At 46.1% G+C, this 18,633-nt stretch overlaps 3 protein-coding genes across 4 annotated transcripts in view; 1 reads left to right on the forward strand and 2 right to left on the reverse strand.

Moving 5' to 3' along the window:
• LOC148105762 (protein NLRC3-like) overlaps positions 1-18,633 on the reverse strand; it is a 230,505-nt gene that overhangs the window by 174,836 nt on the left and 37,036 nt on the right. The gene's annotated exons all lie outside the window — the stretch shown is intronic.
• On the forward strand, positions 2,668-6,088 carry LOC148105767 (very-long-chain (3R)-3-hydroxyacyl-CoA dehydratase 4-like). The gene is made up of 4 exons (XM_087839039.1): positions 2,668-2,676; positions 3,904-4,010; positions 4,357-4,488; positions 5,672-6,088. The coding sequence occupies exons 2-4, from the start codon at positions 3,929-3,931 to the stop codon at positions 5,746-5,748; spliced, it is 291 nt and encodes a 96-aa protein (XP_087695165.1). The 5' UTR covers positions 2,668-2,676; positions 3,904-3,928; the 3' UTR covers positions 5,749-6,088.
• The window catches only part of LOC148105768 (focadhesin-like), a 28,102-nt gene continuing 15,303 nt past the window's right edge, over positions 5,835-18,633 (reverse strand). Inside the window, exons 21-41 of the mRNA XM_087830670.1 lie at positions 18,479-18,571; positions 15,180-15,268; positions 14,058-14,099; positions 13,858-13,966; positions 13,654-13,770; positions 12,654-12,892; positions 12,488-12,577; positions 12,106-12,253; positions 11,522-11,641; positions 11,323-11,445; positions 11,141-11,218; positions 10,766-10,837; positions 10,549-10,651; positions 10,370-10,450; positions 10,170-10,298; positions 9,980-10,095; positions 9,364-9,624; positions 7,841-7,930; positions 7,393-7,644; positions 7,227-7,302; positions 5,835-6,053 (exon numbers count right to left, since the gene is read on the reverse strand). Coding sequence (XP_087686796.1) covers positions 5,980-6,053; positions 7,227-7,302; positions 7,393-7,644; positions 7,841-7,930; positions 9,364-9,624; positions 9,980-10,095; positions 10,170-10,298; positions 10,370-10,450; positions 10,549-10,651; positions 10,766-10,837; positions 11,141-11,218; positions 11,323-11,445; positions 11,522-11,641; positions 12,106-12,253; positions 12,488-12,577; positions 12,654-12,892; positions 13,654-13,770; positions 13,858-13,966; positions 14,058-14,099; positions 15,180-15,268; positions 18,479-18,571 — 2,502 coding nt within the window. The 3' untranslated portion in view covers positions 5,835-5,979. The remainder of the gene's footprint in view (positions 6,054-7,226; positions 7,303-7,392; positions 7,645-7,840; positions 7,931-9,363; positions 9,625-9,979; positions 10,096-10,169; positions 10,299-10,369; positions 10,451-10,548; positions 10,652-10,765; positions 10,838-11,140; positions 11,219-11,322; positions 11,446-11,521; positions 11,642-12,105; positions 12,254-12,487; positions 12,578-12,653; positions 12,893-13,653; positions 13,771-13,857; positions 13,967-14,057; positions 14,100-15,179; positions 15,269-18,478; positions 18,572-18,633) is intronic.

Raw genomic sequence — 18,633 nt, forward strand, 5'->3', positions numbered from 1 at the left:
GCCAATTGAGTCCAAATGTGTCTTAAAACCAGATAAACTGACAGTTACAGCTGAGCCTGTGTGTCCTTGGAGACACTGCTCTGCTACAGAGATGCATTTTAGAAACCAGGAAACATCAAAATCATTTAAATCAGAGAGTTCTTGTTACTAACAGCTCACCTCTCTGCAGCAGAGACTTTAAAACCAATGATGGCATCTTTAGACGTGTCACTCTTTAAGGACACAGAGCTGGGTGGAGGTCCAGGCTGGTTCCTGTGAATAATGATGGAGCAGTGATGTGAGTGCTGAGCTGTGACATGGAGAAGAGTCATGGACAGTTAGAGATGGTCATCTCACCTCTGAGCTTTGGTCTGGCTCTCATGTTCCCCACACAGAGTGCTTTTAGAGGGAGGGACTCCCTCCTCTCTGTCCTCACACTGATCCATGCTGCTCAATTCACATCAGCTCACACACACTTTCTACCTTCACCTGCAGAGGAAACACAAATCAGCCCAGCAGACACACTGACTGACCCACTCAGCATCCACTGATTAATTCAGACACGTTTTAATCCCCAAAAGTTGATTCTGTTCATCTGGATGTTTTCAGTGGGAGAAACGTTTCATGTCTCATCCAGGTGACTCCTTCAGTCTCAGCTGACTGCAGGTTTCCAACCTTATAAACAGGACATTTGCACAATGGCTGGGAGGTCATGGCCATTGATCAACAACCACTGATCAATGGCCATGAGTCCCATTCACAGAGAGTTGGGGAATGTCTGCAATCACAGCATTACCTAACCCTTACCTGGATGATTGAGCATCAAGACACTTTTTAATATTTTACTAATTTCTGAAGCATTTTACAAACTTTGTTCAAATTGGTCTGCTGTCATTTTATTGTTGACAAAAAGAGATTTTGAGTTCGACTGTTGACATTTCCATGTGGGACTGTTGCTGCAACACCAGGATGTTACTACAGAATACACTTTATATTGTGAGCACTTGGATGTTAGTCCAGTGGTCCTAAGCTGACACACCTGCACCTGGATTCATTCTGACCAGATTTTAGCCCAACAGTGTTTCATACTTAATACATCAGACACAAACTCTGCAGCTGTCATTGTGTGCAGCGTGTGTGCAGCAGGACACTGTGTCCTATGAGTGCTCTGGAGTTCCCTGTATTAAGCACGTAAACCTGTGACACAAAAATCACAAAACTCGGACAACCACAGACTGTTTTCCTTCCTAGTGATGAAGGAAAACGCTGGGCTGGCATGAAAAGGGGCATTTATTCCCTTCAAGGACCTGAAGCTTCATAAAGCAGCCCTCCAATAGCCAAACCCACCTGTTCTCTGATTGGATTGTTAAATTTGTGATTGACATGACATTGGCCAATCAGATGAAAGGAAGAAAAATGAGGACGTACTTGTAACTTGAAACTTGAGTGCAGAGTTTCACACGTATTTCTTGGTTAAGTACAAATCCTGATTTACAAGTACAAAATATTTATGACCACAATTTGAGCCCATAGATCCACAGACTGATGGAGGCAGGAGAAGCTGCCTACAGTCATCAGTCAGTGGATCCACAGTAACATCGACTCTGAGTTCAGCTGCTGATCATCAACTAACTGTTTCTGTCTCATTCCCAGACTCTGATCTCACATAAAACGAAGCAGATTTATGCTGAAACTAAGCTGCACACAGCTGATGTTAGCCAGGAAAACAGTACAGACTGCTAACGTTACCTTAACATGGAGACGATCAACTGCGCCACAACATTCACGAAAGCGAAAGTAAAAGCGACGGAAGGAAACGATCAGAGAGGCGTTTGAGGGACGTTCAGAGTCAGGAACCTCAGAAACGGATCAGGCTGGAGTTTAATTCTGTTTTCATCTTTAGAAACATCTGGAAATAGTTATAAAAATGCTGCGTAATAAAGAAAAATAGTGTAGATTAGTTTGAGTTGTGTTTAGCTGAGCTGTGTCTTTAATCAAAGCTAAACTGAAGAGTTCATTTTGTGGAGGAGCAGCAAGACTTTCAGTGTTACTCTCAGGAGAAAGCCTCCCAAATGTCTGTTGTCTTAATAGTGGAATTATCTGGAAAATGAACCAGTTCTTATAAGCTGCTTTTCTATATGAGCAGTCAAAGCATTTAATACAGCGTGCTTCATTCACACAAGCACTTCTTTTTCTAACAATGACACTATGATGGATACATCGGAGAGGAAGTCGGGGTTCCATATCTTGCCCAAGGATACCGTGGCGTGCAGACTGGAGCAGCCAGGGATCAAACCTCCAACCTTCCAGTTAGTTATTCTACCTGCTGAGCTACAGTCTGTACTTCCTGAACAACACACCCTCCTTTTGTTTCTTTATTTCCAGTAGCAACCAGAACCATAATGAACCCTGACTCAACAGACACTCAGGATCCACCTGCCCAGTAAGTCACCCACTAACTGTAACTATCAGAGCCCTGACCTTCTGCAGAGACGAGTCACACTGAACACAGCAAGTGTCCCTGCTCTCAGATACAAAACCTGCCTTTAAAAGTTCAGAGTAATGAAATCAGCAGTTCTGATTCTAGAATTTGTAGTCTCACACACTTGTGCACTTTTGTTGTTTTGGTTCAGAGCTGCAGAGTAAACCGGTGGTGTGTGTGCAGCTCTTCTTCTGGAACGACCTGGACCTCCTCCGGTACGCACCGCAGGTTTTATAAGGACGCAGCTGCATTTGAACCCAATAATGTAGTTTTACAGTGATGCACAAACACATCGGCTTTTCAAACTTTGTTAAATCGTTTTAAAAGCACACAGGATGCAGAGCTTTAAGAAGCTTTTAGTTCCTTACAGTTGAACAGCACTCCCTGGACCTGACCTCTCAGCACTAATGCAATTATTTTACTAATGTGTCAAACTATCTACATTTTTAAACCATGACGTCTTACTTTCCCTCTAAGCAGATACCCAGGGCAGGAACCCTCCCCCTAAACAGCCAGTTTACATTCCAGTGTAGGATCCACTGATATCAGGTCGCAGTGGAAATATTTTTGGTTATTTCTGTGAAAAAGAAACCACTTTGTGACATGTTGATACATGATGTTTGATTTGTCTGCTAGATGGAAAATATTAAGTTGGTGATGTCTGAAAGGGACACGCCGTAGTTCATGAACAATAAGAGTAGTTATTGATAAAGTTATAACTGCACATACGCAAGAAAGGAGAAAACAAATACTTATTTCATTTAATAATAATCGAAAAATTAAGTATATTAAAAAAATAAAACAGGGCAACCAAGCATATCTGACTGGAGCTTTAATGAGTTTTCATTATTTACACCAGCAGTCCCCAACCTTTTTGGCACCACAGACCGGCCTTTAAGGTGTTGCAGATAAACACAACAAAATTAAACCAGTACTGAAGATTTATTCATAACACAGGAAAAAAAACAGAGTAACAATAAAAACCCTGAAACCCACAAATGTCACAGCGGAGCCTCAAACGACTCATGCACCGGCCCGTGACCCGGGCGTTAGTGTTCTGGTTCATGGTGAGCACCATAACACCAGGCCTGAGGAGGGAGCGTATTTACACACACACATAATACTAATATGAACAATGATGATGTGTGTATCAGTAGAAGGTTATGAACGTGCACACACACTCACATCGAAATATTTGAAGTCCAAACATCCACATTTGTTCCAGTGTTGTGGACAGACTGACTGTTCTGAAGGCAGAACTTCAACAATGTCTCTAATAATAATAAATAATAATAAATAATAATAATAATAATAATAATGTTGATGATAATAATGATAATAAAAATGATAATAATGATAATAATAATAATAAAAAAGATAATAATGATTTCCAGATCCAAATGTTTCTCGTCCAATAAGTTGTGCCTGTGGTTTGATGACAGGTATCCTCACGAGCTGCTGTGTGTCATGGAGAAGCCGTCCATCACCATGCTGTGGACTCGCTACACGCTCTGGATCCCCTTATACATCCTCACAGTCATCGTTGAAGGTGTTAAATCATCGAGTTTCCATCTTTTATTCCAACAAACTGAAAGCTGAGCTCATAAGTACTTTGACTTCTCAACATTACGAGGTTCATTGTGTGGTCAGAGTGTTGTGTAAGGGAAGTGTTGGGAGCCAACAGGAAATGGGTTAGCCAAGCAGAGCTGATGATATGAAGCCAGGAAATGAGCACAGTGCATTCCAGCTGCAGTGAGTAACCTCTGTGCTGTAAGCAGAAGTGCTGGAGGAACGTTCTGTATATCAGCGACACACAGGCCAATAACACTGTGATAGTGAATGAAGTAAAAGCACAGCAAGTGAAGCGTTTGTTCCCCTTTTTGTTTCTCTCTCAGCTGCCACCATCTATCAGGCGCTGCCTTATGTTGAGCAAACGGCCTCCCAGTCGTGTCCACTCAACTCAACAACAGCTCCAAACAGCCACCTGCCCGTGGTGCTGGCGCTCTACCTGCCTGTCCTCACTCTTGGTAAGACGGAGAACAACCCTTTGTGACATTAGTCACCTGATGGACGTGCTGCACAGGAGCACGTTTGTTTGAGTCCAAGCTCCTTCTTTACATGTATGGTCACTGCAGTCGTCTTCAGTCAGCCACTACTTTCATTAGCTTTGGTTGTTTCAGCTTCTGCGTGCAGCCACGTTAAAGTTTTTCTCGATAAATCAGACTCACTTTTGGTGGGCATTGATCTGATTCTGTCCATATTTACACACAACTTCCCTGTGCAAATGATACTTAAAATGACTGAAAGCTCTGATACCAGTGAGGTTTTCTGAGTAATAATGTGGATTAAACTTAATAAAAGCTGTAAGATAGATTAAACTATACATTTCAGACTTGCAGCATAGGCCACTGCAACGTTGCAGAGACAGTTTTACTTTTTTCTTTAGATACTGCATAATCGTTACAGAACTAAGAAATATGTTACCATTATTAGTTTTTTAACTCTTGTGGTCCTCAGTCGCTCGTCCTTGTATGTTAAACATGCTGGTTGGATGAGGGTTAATGAGACGGTTAGTCGTGCCGTTGTGAGGCTGATGTACAGCAAACACGTTTAGACGAGAACCTTAACTAAGACAAAAAGATGTTAGACACAGAGGTCGGTCGCTTCACTAACACGACCTAAATCCAGCTGAACTAGAAAACAGACTGAAGGAAAAGAACACAAAACGTTCTCAGGTTCTCCTGATTTGTTACTGTTGGGAAAACTACGAGTGACAGTTTCCTGAAGAAGACTAGGACGATGAAGAACAGTTACAGGCCTCACTGTCATATCATCATAGTTGGTGTCCGAGCTTTCTGACCAGATCTGTGGTGACAACACTGAGGAGGATCTTCTATCTGGGGATGTTAAATTGGTGTCATGAATGAAGTTACTGTGTAACTGTAGTGTAACTGTGTAACTGTAGTGTAACTGTGGTGTAACTGTGGTGTAACTGTAGTGTAACTGTAGTGTAACTGTGTAACTGTGGTGTAACTGTGGTGTAACTGTAGTGTAACTGTGTAACTGTAGTGTAACTGTGGTGTAACTGTAGTGTAACTGTAGTGTAACTGTGTATAACTGTACAGTAACTGTAGTGTAACTGTAGAGTAACTGTGTAACTGTACAGTAACTGTAGTGTAACTGTGATGTAAAACACTGCTTGGTTTTCAGGAGCCTCGCTCACAGTCGGGCAGCTGCTGAAGGAGAGGCACCACCACCTGGAGAAGTGGAACAGGAAGAGGAAGTAACATGAAGTCACAGCTCGTTGGAGTTACGGATGAAGTCGAATTTAACGATCTGCTGTAAAGAGAGAAAAGGATGTTCTAGACCCAAAATGATTTCTGTTGCACTTTTATTGACAGCACAGATTCCTACAGTGCAGTTACTGTCTAACATTAAACAGCAGCTCAGACCAGCAGCCGTGTGTGTCTTTGTGTACGAGCAGCAACGCCTGAGCAGGACACCGAGGCTCCTCTGGGCTACCAGCCGTACGCTCTGGTCCACACGGCTTTCTTCTTGAACTCTGCAGAGGACCTGAGTGCCAACAGAGCAGCTGAAAGGAACCACAGGAGAAATCAGAGAGATCAGAGAAATCAGAGGAATCAGAGAGATCAGAGGAATCAGAGAGATCAGAGAAATCAGAGGAATCTGGCTGTTCTGAAGACCAGGTCATTTTTCAGCATATCCTGCCTGTATGAACACTGATGTTTGAGTAAACCTTTCTTAAAATACCACCTGCTCTTTCCACACCTTCTTTTCCAACAGTGCTGTCAGCTGAGTGTCTAATAAACATGGTGCATTAGTTCTCATGTAAAGACTGCCACAGATGAGGCCTGTGGAGCTCATTTGGCCAAATCATCATTTGTGTATATAGAGCTGAATCACAACAATCCCCTCTATGGTAACTTGATATTGTGAGATAACCTGCAACAGTGCAGAGAAACTAACAGTCCAACGACCGTGTCTGAGGGACGTGGTGAGGGTGGAGCTCCGACACAACCAGGTTCATGGAGGCCATGATTGGTTGGACTGCTCTGTCTCTGTGATCACTGACAGAAATATTTCAGCAGAAACTACAAACTGCATGTGTCTGAGCTGAAATTCAGGCTTCTAACCTGAATACACACATCTGCATCCACAGCAGTGCGATGTAAGAACAGAAAGACGTGCGTGGATGAGTATAAACCGCTCAGAGAAGAACAGTGCTGCATAAGAACCAGTCCATGAAACACGATGCATTTCACAAGGAGACCCGAACATACAGGCTTTAGTGCACGCTGTGGCTGACCCCGCCCTTCAATTTTAGATGGCCTATCGCTTCACAGCAGAGACGCTGTCGTTCCCAGTTGCTTCCACTTTGTCACCTCAACTGAAGTTTGTGTTCAGGTGCCATCCTATCAGCAGCACAAACACCTGCTCGGGCTTATACACCTGTGGCCACCAGTGACTGAACACCTGCATTCAGTGGTTTGGAGAGGGGAGTACTTTTGGCTTTATAGTGAAGTTTTTACCTCGAGGATGTAAGAACCTGACAAAACTCAGGCCAGGTCTTAATTTCAATGAGACCTGCACGAGGATCGTAATAATAATAATCTATATCTAATTAAACTGTTTAGATGTGATTTCATGAAGTAGTTTATGGAGACAACAGTCTGTGTACTGCTGTGGTTCAAACAGAGTGAAATATTATGAAATGTGTAAGTAGGAAAAAGGCTGCTTTGCTCACCTCTGGCTGTGCTGACCGTTGATGCTGACACGCTCTGGTCAGGAGCTTCCATGATGCTGAGAAGCCAGTCTATGAACTGAGACACACACACGGGGTCATCCCTTCTGCACGTTTACAACGAGTGACATTTGAGCTAAAGTTCAAAGTTCACAGCACAAACACTGACCTTGGGCGTTTGGCTGCTCCAGGGCTCCTTGTCCAGGAGCCGAGGGAGGCTGTGGGACATTGCTAACAGGCACCGGGACAGGGCGCCGTCCACCAACGACTCCTCGCCATATAGACCGTGTGTTAGAGCCTGAGGCTTGGGGTCTGGCTGCCATGGAAACCACTGGACCCGGATGCCAAAGAGGAGTGGCATGATGTGGTCACTCCAGGAAACTACTGCAGCAGCAAAGAGCTGGAACAGGAAGTCGGTGGCCTGCAGAGCACACTCAGTTAGAAACACACGACACAGAATCTGCTTCCACCAACTCAGATACACAGAAGAAGCAAACAGCAGCAAGCTTTGCTCTACTGAAAAAAAAAACAAACGTACTTCTGCCCACGCTTCAGCACATGGAAACAGTGGACGTGGTCCCTCTGTTCATTTTCTGCTGGTGTTATTAACACTGTACCTCAGAGACTTTCATGATCCTCTCAATCTCTGTGTCAGACATCTCAGACAGACACTTGGCCACGCCCACATACAGATCCACTTCATCATCCTGAAATAAATGTACAAGAAATCAAACACAAACATAAAAATTGATATTTTTTAGTTAAAATGTCTCATTTAAACACCTTTGAACCTGTGTTCATGTGTTAAAGAGGCAAAGCTCGATGCCAGCAGGGCCCAGCAGCAGCACGAATAAAAAGGCTTTAACTGTTAGACTGCTCCACACAAAGGTTTCAAAACAGACAAAGACAGCAGGTTGAAGGAGATCAGCTGATTTCACAGAAAGGTGAACAGAGCACGACTAACAGGTTCAGCTATTAGCAGCTGTTAAACTCAGGGAGCCAATGGTAGGCGACACACACCAGCGCACATATCATCAACTAAATGATTCCAGCCATTCAAAAGCTGAAATGTAGCATCAAGTACCATGAAACACGAGCACTGTGCTGTTCTTCAGACTGATGAGGTTAATGATGCCACAGGTTCAGAAACATGCTGCTCAACGTAAAGACGACAGAGGATTTGGACAAAGGCTAAAATGAGTCTAACTGCCCGCGATCCTCACACAACTTTAGCTGATTGACTGTTTTCCTGTTTCTGTTATTTACACTGGTCTAGATCACGCTCTTCTAGATCTCGACCAGCGTGATCTGCACACACAGACTGTTGTCAGAGGAAATGCTCTGATCAGCTCCTGTCTGCACTTCATTTACTCAGTTTATCCAGCTGACATGTCCTGTGTGTTCTGCTATGGATGTAATCAGGCCAATGCACGTGACTGCATTCTGTTTTTATGTTTGCAAACTTCATACTGTCCTAATAAACCCAGACAGCCATCCCACCAAAACATGTACAGATGTTTGCATGTTTCACTGAAGCACCCAGTTTGTATCCAAGAGTTCAACATCTTTAACTTTTGAGTTTGACGACATCAAACGAACACTAACAGGAACCTGCTGCACATCCTGTCTTTGCACTTATTATAAACCTGACTGGCATTTCTATCAGGCCTCCTCGTCCAACATCCATCAAGATAATTACGTATTACTTATGCTCGTGTCATTAATATAATAACTGAGCACAGGAAACAGATATGTGAGATACAAACAGGGAGGGGCCAGAGCTCTGTGACCTGTTACTGTAACTGTTCCAGTTACCACTGTTGTTATTATGATGCTGTGTTTGGTCCCTGCCCGTCGAGGTGTTCTTACAGCTGAGCTAACGATGGGCTGAAGCTGCTGTGGTGATGAGAAGAGCTCATTTCCAGCCGAGCTCCGGTGACTGAAGCTCTGCACACCTACAGCAGCATCTGTCACAGCTTCTTGCTTTGAATAAAATGGGTTTATGCTCCTGTTCGTGTCTCTGGGTGGATGGGAACATCAGAGGATATCACGATCCCCGAGCGTAAAACCAGGGACAGAGCCATGTATCAAAGAAAAAGCTTCTACGTGTCAGTGATAACAGTCAGCAGCTACACTGCACCTGGATTCGGTCGGGCAGGAAGGTGAAGATCTTCTCCGTGGCAGAGCAGAGGATGGTCCAGCAGCTGCTAGAGGGGTTTGGGAGGGCCATGGCCTGAGCCAGGCCCCGCAGCACAGAGCGACACAGGGAAGCGCGCTGGGGTCGGAGGTCCTCCTCAAACTGCTGCACCCCCAAACTCTCCACATACACCTGCAGCTTGTCCTCAGTCACGTGCTTCATCCACGAGCCCAGAGTCTCATAGAGGTGGGCCCGGGTCTGGTACTGGGGGAGACAGACAGCCAGTAAGGATCTCTGAAGCCTTCATCATTGTACTGGACTCAGCACGCTGTCCTACAGCAGAGACAGACTGGATGTGTGTCGTGGTTAAAGAGCATCTGTTCAGCTTTAGAAGCCAAACGCTGATTATTCAGACATTTCTTCAGCTGCTGTACGACTGAGAAACAGCTGAGCTCAGAGGTGAGGCAGTAGATGCTCCTGTTTCTGTTAAGAACACCTAAAGAAACCTGTTCAAATATAAGCTGGATATCAAGAAACAACAGATTAAAGTGGACCAGCCTATAAACCTGATGGAGACTGAATATCAGCTGTCACAGCGCTAATACCCAACTGAACTTACACTGAGACTGTGGACCAGGGGAGGCGACAACCAGGAGCCCAAAAACAGAGCAGCGCTGTGGGAGGACTGGGTCTGACAGGCTGCCAGGACAACACACTGATGCTGCACATCCTCTCCTACAAAACACAACAACAACATCGACTGAACAGGATCTGTGGCTTCACGGACAGCACTGAGCGACAACTCTTACCAAAGCTCATCCTCATTAAAGGAGAAAGAGCGGCGCTCCAGTTGATGGGCGGATACTGGAAAGAGGCGCCGACTGACGCCAAAGCGGTGAGAGCGGTCTTAACCAGGCCTGGATGGGAGGACTGAGGACCTGCGCCCAGAGAGAGACGATGCTACAGAGTTACAGCTTCAAACACAACGACCTCTGTAGATGTCACAAACCTTTTTGTCCAGCTTCTGTGACGAACTCCGTCGTGGATCTGACGACACTTTTCTCTGAGAGGTAACTGAAATCTGGAGGAACTGGGAGTTGGATCAAAGTAGTTAGTGCCCAGTAGATCATTTTAAAGTGTTACTGACGCTGCATCCAGCTCTGCTCCGCCCACTGACTCCTGTGTTACCTGCTGTGTGACTGTGACTGCTGGACATGTGGGCCAGGTGCAAATGTCCCAGCAAACAGGCGCTGTTGGACTGCAAACCGATGGCTCCAGAGAACGTGATGATCTGCAACCAAAGAGCCGACAAGTGGCTGAAACAGACGCTCTGAGGAGCGAGCAGAGGGGAGAGTATCGTGTGTAGTAATCAGAGTAAAGTAATATGTGATAAGTAAACTCTTACCTGTGTGACGGCCCGAATAACTTCATTCAGCCTGTTCTGCTGCTTGGACACAAGCTCCGTCTCGCTCTTCAGCTGCATCAGAGGAGAATCAGCATCACTGTCGCTAACTTCAGCTGCAACTAAAGGTGTGTTTGCATCTCTTTATGAACACGGGGACGCTTCACATGGCTGCACAGAAGACACAGATCTGCATCCATCACATCTTTTTAAATACTGGGTTTGCCAGTGTGTTCCTATGGTAACCATGGTGATTCCTCAAACCTTACAGGGTCACATGAGCTCGATCATCTATGGCTCCACATGCTTGAAACCACGAAACAAAGACATCCTCAGAAACACAACAGCAGGTGATAACATGAAGCTGCAGCGTCTTACCTGAACGAGGTAACTCTCTGATCCCACCAACGCCACCAGCCCGTTGACAGCAGCCAGCCGCTGCATGGTGGGACAGCCCTGTAACACAAAGGTCAGCGCTGGGACCCCAAACATCCTTTCACGTGATTGGACATCGTTTACATGAACATTTAGGCTGAGATGTAGAAAGTGAGGTTTTGTACCTCAGCCAGTAAGATTTTGATCCAGGCTGCGAGCAGGTGAGGGTGGATGTGCTCTGCTTTGCCGTGGCCGCACACCGACAGCCCGTGGACCGCTAACCCCAGAGCCAGGGAGAAGCCCGGGGTCTGGGGACACAGGGTCATCAATGAAACCACAAAGAGCTGCTGGAGCCAGAATGACCCCATCAGCTCTCCTACTGACCTGCTGGCTCTCCTCAGTCAGGCTGCGCAGCGTGTCCGTGACCTCCTCGGCCTTGGCGGCGTCAATAAGACCTGCGCTGAACGCTGAGACGCTCACACACGCCACAGAGTACGCCAACACCTGCACACACACACATGTGAAGATCAGTGAAAACTTTATACGGCACAGTTTTCAACCTTCACCCCACACTGGCCGTGCAGCGTCTCCACCTTGGACAGTAAACAAAGCTTATCTGTGTTACACACTTTTTATTTGCTCTACAAGGTCACGACGACACGTTTTCACAGCTTATAGAAGACAAATCTGTTCCAATCGTACGGTAAACATCATAAGATACACATTTTAGTGCTTCGAGGTCATAGGTCAAAGTTCACACATCAGCATCAGGCTCAAAGTTTTAGCTCTTGTTTCATGTTCATGTAGCAGAAACTGTCTTTAGTAGATAATTCATCAAAACGACTATTTCAGCTTCTTCTGTCACAAACGTGTCTGAGCAGAGTTACAATCACAGACTTGTTCCTGCGTCAGAGACTTCAGGACCTCGGCTCTGGCGTCAGTGTGAGTCGTGTGCAGGGCTGCTGTACCTCCTGCACCATGCGTCCTCGTCCACTGCAGTCTTGCAGGTTGGCCAGCAGCTTGTCGAGTGTCAGGCTGACACGGACATGTCGACTCCTCTGTCCGCTGCTGCAGAAGGCAGACAGCACTAGACCCAGACCCAGTATACAGCCAGTGCTGAGGAAAGAAGGCGAGAACATGGAAGAGCACATTTAATATGCTAACCCCTGTTTCACTGTTGAATATTAACTCCTAACAAGCTTCCAGATGTGTCTGTTGAAAAAGAGTAAATGTGCCAAACGAGCTCTTTAATTGAGCAGCAGAAATGCAGCCTTGGTAACGGCTGAATCTTCCAGCTTCCTACCAACCATGTGATGTCAGTTTGCTCTCTGCAAACACGAGAGGACGTACTTGTATTCCAGGTTGGGGTTGAAAGAGGAACTTTCCAGAGCATCCAGAGGGCCGAAGAGGAGATCAGCATCCTTCTGAGCAGACTCATCACTGACAGAGGACACAGGCAGTCAGTAAGCGTTACACTGTTGGTTCACATCAGAATCTCCTCCTGCAGACTCTGTACCTGAGGCGCTGCTGCAGCAGGGTGGACAGCACCATGCCGAGACCGAGCCCGGAGTGGAACTGGACGGCCTGGGAGTCGTCTGCGGTGGGGGAGCCCGGGAGGCCGGCCCGCAGCGCCGACAGGATGTGGGTCAGACCGTCCCGCTGCCGCACCACGAGCACGGAGACGAGCAGCGACAGGGCGAGGCTCGCACAGGAGCGCGCTATGGTGCTCGCTGTGTTCTCACCCGAGTAGGAGCGCTGAGGAGGCAGCACAGGGTGAAAGTAATCAATGCAAGAAAGCAACTTTATATTCACAACAACTGTGCAGCCAACAGCAACATGTGTTAGAGAGCAAAGACTCGCTGAGCTGTGAGAACCACGTTTACTGGAATATTGATGCTAATACACTCCAGCTGGTTTACGTGTCGATGCAGCGATGTTTCAGGCTTGTTTTGCTTCTTTTTGTGAGAAAGTCATCAAAATAAAGTTGTTTTTGGTTCACTGCATGCTCGGGATAAAGTGCAGCTTCAAACATCTCTGAAGCCATGGGGATGCATTAGTGCCGCTAGCACGTCTGCACGTCTGGAAAGGCACCGAGTGCTGAAAGTGTTAGCACAGGTGCTAAAGACAGTCAGCGGCTCCCCTCACTCACACTGATGAACACTTTCAGAGCTCAGAGTGATAAAAGCTGCTCCACACTAACAAATCCAACAGTGTTAATCTGACACACACGCTGGTGTTGCAGCTACAGCAGCCACATCAGCGTCTCTGAACCACAGCAGCCAGCAGGCTGCAGTTAACAGACGGACAATCACACGGAGCTCGTGTTTATTTAGAATAACATGTGGTTTATGGGGCAGGTGAATCAATGCATGTTTACTTTTGAGGGTCAGTAAAGTGTTCATAGTGTGAGGGTCAGAAACAGCTGATTCTGTTTCATCACGTCACTGTCACGACTCTTAAAGAACTCGAATCATCTGCCAATCACGGTTTCTTATGTAAAAGCTGATGAAACTCACGTGTAGAAACCAGGGGAAAACTCGTCCTTTGGACTTGAAGCTGCTGCTGCTGATGCTGAGCAGGGTGTCCAGCACCATGGTCAACCAGCTTCCTGTGGCCACGAACTCTGGTCCAGCCTATCGAGTCCAACAGCACTGAGCTCAGCATCTCTATGATGATGAAATAGCAAACACACTGTGTAACAGGACCCTGCGGCGTCTCACCCCCAGGCTGCCGTCACCATCAGTGGGCAGGTTGCTCTCATACTTCGCCAGAACAGCGGCGAGGCCGCTCAGAGCCAAGATGGCGTTTCCCTGAACAACAGGACTGTCCCTGAAACGACCCACAGAAAGTCACAGCGCTCACATCAGGTTACTCTGCTCACCAAACGTTTCCTATGAAACAGAGCGAGCAGGGGACTCACTTTGTAGCAGCTTTGATGACATCTGCCAGCTGATCTCTGGCCCTGTGTCAGAAAAATAATAACAACACATTAAAAAGATGAAGAACGTGATGAAGATGGTGACCAGTGTCTGTTAAAGCAGTGATGCACATCAGCACTTTAGTCTATTTACAACCGTAATACCAAAACATCAGGACGGCGTCTCACATGTAAATGAAACAGGATGATTTACAGATTAAATGTAATCACATGTTTAAACTGAGAAAAACTAACATTTTAGGGGAAACTAAGTCTGGAGAACGTAAGTTTGATGGTGTAGCGCTGAGACAGACGCCGTAGCATCTTTGTAACAGTCTGTAAATGTCTTCGACTGGACTTTGGGACAGGAATGTCCTCCTGTTCTTGTCCGAGGAGCTAAAATCCTGGATCAAAGTCCTGGGTCTTCTTTGGTGGATTGTTTGCTTCCTCCATGCTTTCTAAATAAGTCTCCGCTCCAATTCATCCCACAGATGTTCTGCTGGGTCAAAGTCAGGACTCTTTGTAGGCCAGTCAGGTTCTTCCTGTGCACACGTTCATGTTGGGAGCAGGAAATCCTCCCAAATGTCTTGGTATTTGGAAGTATTAAGAATTCCTCTCAGCAGAACTAAGTAGCTGAGCCCAACCTCTAAAAACAGCCCCACTATCATCCCTCCACCACCAAAGTCAGACGAGTATCAGTCTCCTGATAACTGCTGAACCAGACTCCTCCATCGGACTGCGAGACGCAGAAGCGTGAACACGACATTTTCCAACGATGCTTGTTCCGATCACGACAGCGTCCAGGAACTTCCTGAGCTCCTGACAGCGAGCCACAGACTTTATACACCTGTGACTGACAGGCCTGAAAACCATGATTCACTTTCTTCATGGTCAGGAGGGAGAGCAGGTCGTCTACTGGTCAGGAGGTTGCTGGTTCAGAACCAGTTATTTTGGCTACATAGTGCAGGTGTTACCACAAAGTGTTGATGTAAAGTTTGGTCCACACAGCAGGGAAACACACACACTACAGTCATTACAGTAAGATTAGAGACCTTGTACAAAAGCACTACCATTTATATACACACAGTCTACACATATACAAGCAAGTATGAGTGTGGTTCTCACCACAGCCAGGCACAGTGATGCTTGTACTGCAGCTCCTGTGGATCCTCTTTGCCTTGTTTCTGGAGCATCTCTAACTCAGCACGTCGACCCTGCCAACAGAAACCAAACCCTGAGAGGCCTTTACTGTAAGATCAGAGGCCTCTGAGGCCTTTACTGTAAGATCAGAGGTCTCTGAGGCCTTTACTGTAAGATCAGAGGCCTGTGAGGCCTTTACTGTAAGATCAGAGGCCTGTGAGGCCTTTACTGTAAGATCAGAGGCCTGTGAGGCCTTTACTGTAAGATCAGAGGCCTGTGAGGCCTTTACTGTAAGATCAGAGGTCTTTACTGTAAGATCAGAGGCCTTTACTGTAAGATCAGAGGTCTTTACTGTAAGATCAGAGGCCTTTACTGTAAGATCAGAGGCCTCTGAGGCCTTTACTGTAAGATCAGAGGCCTGTGAGGCCTTTACGGTAAGATCAGAGGCCTTTACAGTAAGATCAGAGGCCTCTGAGGCCTTTACTGTAAGATCAGAGGCCTTTATTGTAAGATCAGAGACCTTTACAGTAAGATCAGAGGCCTCTGAGGCCTTTACTGTAAGATCAGAGGCCTTTATTGTAAGATCAGAGGCCTTTACAGTAAGATCAGAGGTCTCTGAGGCCTTTACTGTAAGATCGGAGACCTTTACTGTAAGATCAGAGGTCTGTGAGGCCTTTACTGTAAGATCAGAGGCCTGTGAGGCCTTTACTGTAAGATCAGAGGTCTTTACTGTAAGATCAGAGGCCTTTACTGCAAGATCAGAGGTCTTTACTGTAAGATCAGAGGCCTTTACTGTAAGATCAGAGGCCTCTGAGGCCTTTACTGTAAGATCAGAGGCCTCTGAGGCCTTTACTGTAAGATCAGAGGCCTGTGAGGCCTTTACGGTAAGATCAGAGGCCTTTACTGTAAGATCAGAGGCCTCTGAGGCCTTTACTGTAAGATCAGAGGCCTTTACTGTAAGATCAGAGGTCTCTGAGGCCTTTACTGTAAGATCAGAGGTCTCTGAGGCCTTTACTGTAAGATCAGAGGCCTTTACTGTAAGATCAGAGGTCTGTGAGGCCTTTACTGTAAGATCAAAGGCCTTTACTGTAAGATCAGAGGTCTTTACTGTAAGATCAGAGGCCTTTACTGTAAGATCAGAGGCCTTTACTGTAAGATCAGAGGTCTGTGAGGCCTTTACTGTAAGATCAGAGGCCTTTACTGTAAGATCAGAGGTCTGTGAGGCCTTTACTGTAAGATCAAAGGCCTTTACTGTAAGATCAGAGGCCTTTACTGTAAGATCAGAGGTCTGTGAGGCCTTTACTGTAAGATCAAAGGCCTTTACTGTAAGATCAGAGGTCTCTGAGGCCTTTACTGTAAGATCAGAGGCCTTTACTGTAAGATAAGAGGCCTTTACTGTAAGATCAGAGGTCTGTGAGGCCTTTACTGTAAGATCAAAGGCCTTTACTGTAAGATCAAAGGCCTTTACTGTAAGATCAGAGGCCTTTAATGTAAGATCAGAGGTCTCTGAGGCCTTTACTGTAAGATCAGAGGCCTTTACTGTAAGATCAGAGACCTCTGAGGCCTTTACTGTAAGATCAGAGACCTTTACTGTAAGACCAGAGACCTCTGAGGCCTTTACTGTAAGATCAGAGGTCTTTACTGTAAGATCAGAGACCTCTGAGGCCTTTACTGTAAGATCAGAGACCTTTACTGTAAGACCAGAGACCTCTGAGGCCTTTACTGTAAGATCAGAGGCCTGTGAGGCCTTTACTGTAAGATCAGAGGCCTTTACTGTAAGATCAGAGGCCTTTACTGTAAGATCAGAGGCCTGTGAGGCCTTTACTGTAAGATCAGAGGCCTTTACTGTAAGATCAAAGGTCTCTGAGGCCTTTACTGTAAGATCAGAGGCCTGTGAGGCCTTTACTGTAAGATCGGAGACCTTTACTGTAAGATCAGAGGTCTGTGAGGCCTTTACTGTAAGATCAGAGGTCTCTGAGGCCTTTACTGTAAGATCAGAGGTCTGTGAGGCCTTTAATGTAAGATCAAAGGCCTTTACTGTAAGATCAGAGGCCTTTACTGTAAGATCAGAGGTCTTTACTGTAAGATCAGAGGCCTTTACTGTAAGATCAGAGGTCTGTGAGGCCTTTACTGTAAGATCAGAGGCCTTTACTGTAAGATCAGAGGTCTCTGAGGCCTTTACTGTAAGATCAGAGGCCTTTACTGTAAGATCAGAGGTCTGTGAGGCCTTTACTGTAAGATCAAAGGCCTTTACTGTAAGATCAAAGGCCTTTACTGTAAGATCAGAGGCCTTTACTGTAAGATCAGAGGTCTCTGGGGCCTTTACTGTAAGATCAGAGGCCTTTACTGTAAGATCAGAGACCTCAGAGACCTTTACTGTAAGATCAGAGGCCTCAGAGACCTTTACTGTAAGATCAGAGGTCTGTGAGGCCTTTACTGTAAGATCAGAGGTCTTTACTGTAAGATCAGAGACCTCTGAGGCCTTTACTGTAAGATCAGAGACCTTTACTGTAAGACCAGAGACCTCTGAGGCCTTTACTGTAAGATCAGAGGCCTTTACTGTAAGATCAGAGACCTCTGAGGCCTTTACTGTAAGATCAGAGACCTTTACTGTAAGACCAGAGACCTCTGAGGCCTTTACTGTAAGATCAGAGGCCTGTGAGGCCTTTACTGTAAGATCAGAGGCCTTTACTGTAAGATCAGAGGCCTTTACTGTAAGATCAGAGGCCTGTGAGGCCTTTACTGTAAGATCAGAGGCCTTTACTGTAAGATCAGAGGTCTGTGAGGCCTTTACTGTAAGATCAGAGGCCTTTACTGTAAGATCAAAGGCCTTTACTGTAAGATCAGAGGCCTTTACTGTAAGATCAGAGGTCTTTACTATAAGATCAGAGGCCGTTACTGTAAGATCAGAGGCCTCTGAGGCTTTTACTGTAAGATCAGAGGCCCCTGAGGCCTTTACTGTAAGATCAGAGGCCTTTACTGTAAGATCAGAGGCCTGTGATGCCTTTACTGTAAGATCAGAGGCCTGTGAGGCCTTTACTGTAAGGTCAGAGGTCTCTGAGGCCTGTGGAGGACAGACTGGCTGACATTTGTGTTGTGTAGGTTCCAGTTAGGCTGCACATCACCCAGTATGTCTTACTGTGTCCTGGTGCCACATGGAAAGGGCAGAACTACCAGCTGGTGAAGTCACGCTTCACGATGTGCATTTTAGTCGCTGAATTCTTTGTCCACACCATTTATTTCTATGAAGCACTCAGTGCTGCTTTTGTAACACCTGCACAAACCTCCATAACGGCGTAGAAAGCTCGGCTCATGAAGCCCCTCCAGGCCTGTGGCAGGAGGAGGGCACGGTGCCACTCAGAGGGCTGGATGTTGACCTGTGCACCAAAACACAGAAGAAGGAAACAGTTCCTCTTTCAAGCTCTGCGTGCACGACAAA

This window comes from Neolamprologus brichardi, chromosome 3 (assembly GCF_056152115.1).
Source record: "Neolamprologus brichardi isolate AB-2024 chromosome 3, ASM5615211v1, whole genome shotgun sequence".
NCBI classification, from domain to species: Eukaryota; Metazoa; Chordata; class Actinopteri; order Cichliformes; family Cichlidae; genus Neolamprologus; species Neolamprologus brichardi.